Source organism: Kryptolebias marmoratus, linkage group LG15, assembly GCF_001649575.2.
Source record: "Kryptolebias marmoratus isolate JLee-2015 linkage group LG15, ASM164957v2, whole genome shotgun sequence".
Classification (NCBI taxonomy): domain Eukaryota; kingdom Metazoa; phylum Chordata; class Actinopteri; order Cyprinodontiformes; family Rivulidae; genus Kryptolebias; species Kryptolebias marmoratus.
In genome coordinates, this window is record NC_051444.1 from 24306091 (window position 1) to 24315463 (window position 9373).

Here is a 9373-nt window from a genome sequence, read left to right on the forward strand (position 1 = left end):
CCCCGTCCGGCCCCCGAGACGTCGTGGCCTCGCTGGTCTCCACCCGCTTCATCAAGCTGACCTGGCGCCAGCCGGCCGAGCCGCACGGGGACGACCTGACGTACTCGGTGTTCTACAGCCAGGAGGGCACCAGCAGGTAGAAAACGCAGCGCGGGTTTTTGGTGCTCGGCGCGCTGCTACAAGCGGAGAGGTCTTATTGAAGCACTTTAAAACACTAATATAGCGGCAGTTACTTAATAATTTAAACCAAACTGCGAGATGCAAACAGAAAGTGTTTGAATACTCTGGGTTTTTTTTTTGGGGCCCTGTGATAAATCTCCCCCCCGTTGCCTTCATGTGTTGAGGATTTACTGCATTTAACGGAGAAGAAAATTGAAGAAGCGGAGAGGATTTTCCACTAGTCATCCTTTTAATATTTTCCCCTGCAAAACAGCTTAAAGCAGATTTGAGAGGAGAGCTCGCAGCAAGTTTCAGCCACAAATACTGCATTTTTGTACGGTTTCCGCGAAACCTGAACAGACCGCAGACATTTATTGGGCATCAGTAGCAAACGCTTGCAGACTGTAGCCTCTCAGATGTGAGGCTCTGCTGCACGTCTGTTTTCAGAAGTTAATTCTGCTTGTGCTGAACAAAAAAACACAAAACGAGCACTTTACACAACTCGTAACGAGGCTAGGCTAATAGCCAGCCAAAGCAGGGCCTGTTGTTTTTATTGTGTTTCACGCTTGTAAAACAACTCTTCCCCCCCCTCAAAAAAAACAACATGGCGGGGTGACGGAGCGCCATGTCAGCCCAGGGGTGGGCATCCATGGTCCTGGAGAGACACCTTCCTGCATGTTTTCCTTGTTTCCCTGCTCCAACACACCTGATTCACTGGTTTAATCACCTCCTCATGTTCTGCAGAAGCCAGTTAATCAGCCATTGATTCAAATCAGGTGTGTTGGAGCAGAGAAACAAGGAAAACATGCAGGATGGTGGCCCTCGAGGACCAGGGTTTGACACACCTGGTCTACACTTTAGCACTTCTGCGTTTGTTTGTTTCGTTTGTCGTTGTTCTCTCAACCGAATGTCATTCCCGTAAATACTTGGATGTCGTTCGTTTATGAGAAAGAGTTGTTTTATAAGCATCGATTTTTTTTTAAATTTTCGTTTAAACGGGCCTTCGTTTAGCTAGCCGTTAGCCTAGCCTGGACGAAGGCTTGTGCCTTTGTCTTCATACTCTGTGCTCTCTGACCGATGTCACAGCCGATAAGGTACTAACTATTGTCAACTATCACTTTAAAAATGACTAAACTATCCCTTTAGGGTTTGCAACAAGTTTATTAAAAAAACAAAAAAACAAATCAGCCACATTCATCCACATACATCCGCACAAGTGCTGCATCAACCAGCGGGAGGGAAAATAAAGAGGAAGCTGTAAGGATAGTTTTAAAAGCCCTTTTAAATTTTTTTTCTTAAACGCGCCACCTCCGCCCCCTTGACTTCAACCCAGAAATTGATGTCGGCAAAACATCTTGAAACCTGTTTCAGGGGCTTCCGGAGAAGAAGAAGGATGAGAGGAGATGGGAGACGCGGGTGGATCCCTTGCGCAAGGCTTTTTTGGAACCCTTGACTTTAAAGGGGGGACGTGACACATGATCCCACATAAAAGAAACGGGATAAAAAAGTATTTTTCCACATTAGTGTCACGCGTATTATTGAGCCTTTTCTAATAGAAGCCCTTTAATGTTTTGTGAAGCAGAAGTTGCTCTCTCCTGCTGAGTTGGAGGTGCCGAGACATCTGGGAGTTCAAAACTGACAGGCGGAGCTGGTTACTAGGTTTGAATAGAAGAGACCTTTTCCAAATAAAAACGCGCCCACATTTGTCAGCATATACACACCGTAGTTAACACCAAAAAGCACAAAAAAAAGTCGAAACCCCTCTCATCCCTTCTTTTTTTTCCATATATTGCTGTCAAAGCAAGCCAGACTTTCGTGTCGTCTTTTAAAGTGGTCCTGATCGATAATTCTCCAAGATTTCTTTCAAAGTGTTTCATCTTTGGACTTGGATTAGTTTTACGCTCGTTCTCTGTTCAGTACCACGCCGACTTTAAAAGAACCTTGAGAGAGTCTGGAGCAATGTTTTAATTAGGGCCACTAAAAGATTCCAAGAAGCTCTCGGATTCCTGGAAGGAAAGTCATGAAAAAGTAAACGCCGAATGAGAGATGAGCGCTGTCCGTCAATAGAGATTAACAATTAACAAAGCGAAACAAAATACATTATAAAAGTCCATAAGGTTGAGATCAGAAGCAACATATTGATATATATTTTCAAATAAATCGTGTTTTGTGTTGGACGCTTCACCAAAACCAGCTCTATTACCTCACTGGTTGATATAAATGTGTTTATCGTATCATTTTTCATCCCATTAAAATCTAAAACGTCTTTAATACCTTTTATTAGACATTAAAGATGTCATTTTTAGTCAAAAGTCATCTCCTGGCAGCTTGCTCCAGTGTTACCCTGTAGTGACAGTGCTAAAGTTGACATCCAAAAACCTAAATTTACTAGTTTTTTCTTTTTGCAGATTACATGGAATTTATTATTTATTGTGCTTCCCCACCAGGGAGCGGGTTGTGAATACCAGCCGTCCCGGAGAGATGCAAGTCACCATCCAGAATCTGATGCCGGACACCAAATATCGCTTCAGAGTTGTGGCTCACAACAGCAACGGGCAGGGCGAGAGCTCTGCGCCGCTCAAAGTGGCCACCCAAGCTGAAGGTAACACACACACACACACACACACGTATACATAACTGTTAATTTATACGCGCTCAGTAAACAACACACATAAACATGAAGGGAAACTCCATCCAGTGGAAACGGGCTCACGCTCACAGACCGAGGTAAACAGGATGCTTTCGAATACGGGGGCCAAAAAAAAAAAGAAAAACCCGTACGAATAGACGTCGGAACAAACAAATATTCACTTGTGGATTCAAGTCGGACTCCAGCTCATCTTCCCTCCACATGCCAGCGCACACAGAGGAGGCTGTGTAGCCCTCCACGCTGAGGCGGACCACCCAACGCAAAACCGGAGGAATGCAACCTTTACCGCCTCGTGAGCCGCTCCGTGTTTACTTCCCCGGGCATTTCGCGAAAACCTGGCTGCGCGTTTGGCCGCGAACCAAACCTACCTGAGCCGAGAAGCGGTCGGAAAAAAAATTAGCATTCCGGGTTCTCCCCCCCCACCCCCAGCGCTGCTTCTCTGGTCTTTGTGGAGGTGCAGCAGAGCGGCTCATTAGGATGTTTTAACAGGAGCGAGCGTGTGGGGAATCGCTGGGGAGGAGGAGAGACAAAGTGGCTTTTCTTCTTCTTCATTTTGCTTCAATTTACTGTGTGCGTGCGTGTGTGTGTCAAAGCCTCCCGGTGGCGGCTGCTCCACAACCCCTCAGGTTTACCCATAATTCAACACGGTCAGCCCGTGGACATCCCGTTTTCCAGCCGGTCTGAGCCACAGCTTCATCTCTGTCGCTTTGTAGGTCAGCCTCTGTTTTCCTACCTGTCTTTTTGGTTCCTGGGCACACACACACACACACAAAAACACACACATTACACCTTAATGCTTTTGCCAGCAGGAGCTGAGCCACCCGCAGGGACATCAGTGAGGGCGGGCTGTACTTCTGTAGTGCATCTCTGTCCTGTGTGTGTGTGTGTGTGTGTGTGTGTGTGTGTGTGTGTGTGTGTGTGAGGACATGCTATGAGTTAGAACTTAAACTGTTGACCTGCATCTGAGTGTCTGGTGTGTGCACACAACGTTGCCCTGTATCTGTTCTCCACAGAGACTGGCTCTACATGCTTGTGTATGTGTACACACACACAAACACACACACACACACACACACACACCTCCAGCATCTATGCACACTGACAAATGGGGGCTTCTTCCTTCTGTCAGGAGCTCCTGCAGCTAAAGGTTACCTGCTGTATACAGTATGACTGCCTAAGGGTAACATTGGTTGTTACTGTCCACTCAGCGTGGTGTGGGCTTACACAGTCTTTAAGAAGTCAGGTTTATTCTCATATACGTGAGTTTTGTCTTTCAGCAAAGCTTCCAGGTTGTTATATTTACTGATAAAGGCTGGCAACCCTGACTTTTAGAGACGCATCAGTTTCTGGGCCGATAATATGACTGTTTAAGTCGTTCATTTTCACTTTAACGACAGAAAAATATTCAATATAAAAGCTAAATGAAGGGTTTTAAAGTATTTCGTTAGACCAGCTTTGAGCGAGCGCTGATTTTATTTGCACAAATGTTTTAAAAAAAAATAACTGTAACCTTCCTATAAGTTCAAAAGATTTTTTTTTATTATTTATTATTTAGCTCAACCTTTTTGTTCAGTAAAAATGAATTAGGTGAGGAAATCCAGTCAGGTTCGGAACAAGGTTAATGAGACGCAACAAGGACGAGATTTTTTTTCCTTTCCGCCTGAGTTTGATGTTCTGCTTGCTTAAAGGCTGATTATTGGTCTAACGGAGGATAAAGCTGGCTCATCTTTCGACTGTTTTTGTTTTTTTTTCTGGTAAACCCGGGCGGAAGATGACAAACCAAATGTTTACGGTGCTGACTCCACACAAGGACGGTCCTTCCTTGCTCTGCGTGACGACTTGAAACATGTCTGTCAGAAATCCGGGAACTTTTCGGCGCGACGGCGGCTGCTTGAAACTTTGCTCCCATAAAACCAGTCGGCACCGTAGAGGGACGCAGCGTGAAGCGATGAAATCATCCGGTGTTCTTCGGGGAAATGACAACCAAATCCAAACGGGGTTAAAAAAATAAATAAATAAACGGAAGTTGTATCATCAGAAACCTGGTTTCTGGGATGTATCTGCTCGCTGTTCCGACACATGACTGGGATGTTGTAGGACGGACATCAGTGAATGAACAGATTCTGATAACATTGTCATTTTACAACTTTCTTCATTTAACCTCCTGCTGAACTTCTAAAACTGCTGAGTTTGAAGCTTTTAGCTGCATTGAAGGCGGCGCCGGCTGGAGACCCCAAAGCAGAATTTCATTTTCATTTAGGCCATCAGCACAAACACCACCATCTGTTTATATTAATTAGCTTCATCGTTTGTGCTGGATGAACGCCGAGAGCCGACAGTTCTTCCTTGAACTGATCGGATGTCAGGTTGTGTTTTTTCCCCACTGTTGTAAAAACACATAGCACTTAGAATAAAGACTAACAGGTACATGAGCGGAAAGTGTCATTTCATTCAATCTGCCAGTCGAGTGCTCAGCGTCTCAACAACGGCTCAGTGGACTCAGGGGGAGGGGCTAAGTTCAGTGTTGCGTTCAGGTAAGCACAGAAATCGAACAGTTACTTTTCAAGCAGCGGATCTGAATGCATTAGTAGCAAGGAACGCTCGCCCGGTTAGCAGAACATACCAAACTGCGAGGAGTTTCTCTCATGTGGTTAGAACTGACGTAGGTGAAACTGCGTCTGCCGCCGTGCTCAAAGATCCACCCCGCCCAGCACGTCATCCGTTCCAACGGACGCCTTCTGGTAAGCGCTGCAGGTCAACGAAGGCCCCTCAGTCCAGACAACACACACACACACAAATAAAAATACAGTTTCTGTCCCTGAGGTGTCAGAACACCAAACAGCCCCCCTGACCCCGAGCTGTCCCGACTCCGGGGCGATTTTAGATTCTGTCCTGTGAGTTCCAGTCGGTTCTGTTCATGAGTAATTCATACTCGTTCACCTTAAAAAATATTTTAAAATTGATGTTACAGCGGTGCAATAGCTTCAAACCGCTGACACTTTAGCTGTGCAAATAGAATTCAAAAGGAATGTGTTTTGTTGTGTATAGAGGCTGTTTTTATTCTTCATACTGTTGTTTTCTTCCTATCTCGAGTTGTCCATATTTTATAGATATGAACACAGGGAGATGCACCTGCGATGTCGTTATATGTGACGTGTGATGACAATAAAGCTATTCTGTTCAGTTTTAACTTGTTATTTGTAGGTAGTTGAGTACTCATAGGGGACCCCTGCTGGTCTGGGGGCCCTAAACAGCTGCTATGCCTAAAACCTTTACACAATTCAACACTTGCTTTGTTAAATTCTGCCCTCAAGCTTTCCCAGTGTGACGCAACACCTTGATGTGCTTACCAGAGTGGATGAAAGCTCCAGGAGCTCTGAGACACGTCGGCTCCTGAAGCACCCGTTTTGTTTATTTATTGCAAGATTAAATATAAAAAATAAAAAATATCTGGTTATCTGGTTTTTAGACCAAGGTATTAAAGGGGAATTTTCAGCATCTGAGGAAGAAGAAACAGTTGAGTATCTTTGTAATTACCGCTCTTTTTGTCTTCCCCTACCACCACCACCAGTCCAAGTCCCGGGCCCCGCCCCCAACCTGCAGGCGGTGTCGAACTCGCCCACCTCCGTGTCTCTCAGCTGGGACAAACCCCTGACGGGCAACGGAGAGGTCCTCACCTACAAGCTGTACTATACGGACAGAGGCGTCGGCACTGAACAGGTAGGATCCTCTCTCCACGAAGCGGAGTGTTTCAGTGTGACGGTTTTCAGGTTTTTTTTAGACGTGGGTCAGGATCTCCAGAGATAGAAAGTTAGCTCTTGTTTTAGGGTGTGTTTTTTTTTTTTTTTTTTTTTTTTTTTTTAGGGGGGGGGTATTAGGACACATTTAATCATATCTGTATTCTACACCAGCTGTCAGAACCGGAGTACCGGTGTTGAGAAAAGCCCCAAACAGATTCCTCGATTCATTAATGAGATGAATTCTGATGAAAGAATAAAAAAACAAATTACTCAGAGACGGATTAGGGAGCGCCTAAAAACAAAAGGCTTTCAGACTGATATTTGGAAAGAAAAGGACGACCCTGACAGAGTCTTGAGCATTTCTGATTCTCGGTGAATAAATTTACTGGAAATTAATTTAAATGTTTGATCAAAAGACAATTTGTGCTTTAACCCCTGCACTTTTTTCCCCCCGTGCAGCTGGCCTCCGATTTTCACGAATATAATGAGGGTTATTGCGATCAGATAAGGACTTCTGAATGAGTCTCCTTTTACTCGTTTTTCTTGGGTTTCATCCTTGGGATCAATCGTCTCGGAAAGAAGCGTGCGTTGTGCTGAGGGAAAGCAGATATCGCTGCACTCTGTTCTCGCTGAGGCACCTCTGTTGTAAAGGTGGAATACAGCGGCTCGGGTACAGAGTCGACCCCTGGTTTGTAGCGTCGTGCAAGGTGGCGAGGCGTTAAAAAGCCTTTAATATGATAATGGACGAAACGTCAGCGGGCGCGCTGAGTAATGATGCCTCCGCTCCCTGGAGGAGAGCGAGCCAGAGATGAGGCGGAAGAGACTGGAGATGATGATGATGACGACGAGGGGCGAGGAAGAAACCGAGGTGAAGTTGGAGAGGCGCAGTGCAGAGAGGACATAAAATATTAAAGGGCAGAGGGAAGCCGGAGCACAGTGGAGGGGCGGCGTTGTCGCAGGTGATCGTCTGACCTCTGGGTTGGAGATGGAGAAAGATAAACGAGGTTTTTCAAAGCTGCATTTTTTTTTGTTTGTTTGTTTGTTTGTTTGAAAATGTCATGGATGTAAAAACGTCCGAGGAGGCTGGGTGTAAAGCAGCGAAAACGTTTGTAGCTGTTCCAACTGTCTCATTTACTCCTTGTTTAAAGTCTGCTTTCACCCGGACCCTGTCAGCAGTTTAACGCTTTGACTAGTTTTGGGTTTGTTTGTTTGTTGTGCGCGTAGAAAACGTGCACTTTTCACACCGTCTGTATCATATTTCGCTCTGTTTTTATATCTTAAAGATTGAACTGTTTTACCAGACTTGGTTGAGGGGGAAAAAAAAAGATCTCTTGTTTTGTTTTCAGGATGTGGACACGGACGGTCAGTCCTACACAATGACGGGACTGAAGAAGAACACGGAGTACAGCTTCCGCGTCGTGGCCAACAACAAGCACGGCCCAGGAGTCTCCACCGAGGACGTCATGGTCCGCACGCTCTCAGACGGTCAGTCGATAGGCGAAACGTAAACCATCCGTTTGTCAACATAAGTATAAAACTGGGCTTCAAGAAATGCTAGGCCTTTATTTTCATAAGATATTGTATATTTGGACTAGTTGAAGCCTGACTTAGATACTTTTTTGGATGTGTTTTGATTTACATTTCATAAATTATCCTTTGTCTTCACAGTTCCGAGCGCCCCTCCTCAAAACCTCTCTCTGGAGGTCCAGAACTCAAAGGTGAGGTCTAATTGTTGGGGGTCATTTGTTGCACTTGCACACACTTTCATCAGCGGGCGTTGGCAGCGACGCCCGCTGACGGAGCTGACCTGTGCCCAGGTCGGTCTGCGTGCCCTAACACTCCGATCCGCTCAGGTACAGGAAACACACACGAGGAGTTTGGCAGATTTGTAGCCTGCAGGCCAGAGCGCCCTTTTTCCTGCTGCGTGATTAGCAGCATCAGAGGCCTGCAGCCTCGGCTGGTTAGGATGGGGTGTGAACCCTCATCGATCCTCCTCGATCGGCTGGAGAGTCGCCTGTCAAAGGGTTGTTATCGTGTGTCACTCCAGCTGCACAGAATCGGGCCTACAGGCCTACAGCTCCAATAGAAATGGATACAGGCATTTCAGAAACGATGCTCTGGCAGGAATTATGTGCTGCGCTTTGACACACTCGTTCCAAATCAAAGGAATCTTCCCTTTTCACCCTAATGAGGCCGTTTAACACAGACGTCTGAATCAGTTCAGGCGGAAAGTTGTCACATCGCTTCCGCCTGTTTGCCAGATTTGGTTTCAAACTGACAGCATCCGTAGATTTCCTCGCTTCAAAGTGAGATTCCCGCTCCTTTCGGGCCCAGTTGTGAGAACAGCTTTAATACACTTAAACACACTGTAGCTCTCATGTGAAGCTCCTGATTAGACACGGCCGCCGAGGTGGCTGCTGGCTTTGCATCAGAACTGAAGGCGAGCCCCCCCCCCGTCGTTTTAGCCATTTGATCTTCAAACGCAAGGCTGCGGGCCTGTTTATTGTGCCTCTCCGCGAGAGCGATGGATTAAAGTTCACACAAAGATGTTTCCCAGTCCCGACATGCGAGGCAGCGGGCGCGAAAAGGAAAAGCTGCGAAAAGCTGATGGCGGCCGGCACTTTTAGCCCCTCTCCGCCTGGTCAATGGAAAGCCCGAGTGAGGGGCAGGAAGCTGCCAGACAAACGTATCACAGCCTCTCAGCTTGAGTACGAACTGACCACCCCTGCTGAGGGACGCTCGTGTGAGACTCGCGGGGGAGAAAACGCTCTCGTACTAATTTTGCGAGTGAAATGAAGAGGCTGCGCAAGTCGGGGGGGGGGGG

The 9373-nt window shown here is 46.4% G+C and overlaps 1 protein-coding gene across 1 annotated transcript in view; it reads left to right on the forward strand.

Annotated features, from left to right (window-relative positions):
- neo1a (neogenin 1a) overlaps positions 1-9373 on the forward strand; it is a gene marked incomplete in the record, with an annotated part of 189449 nt that overhangs the window by 151332 nt on the left and 28744 nt on the right. The window contains 5 exon segments of the mRNA XM_025005509.2: positions 1-136; positions 2607-2761; positions 6381-6529; positions 7896-8034; positions 8218-8267. Of these exon segments, the coding sequence (XP_024861277.1) occupies positions 1-136; positions 2607-2761; positions 6381-6529; positions 7896-8034; positions 8218-8267 (629 nt within the window).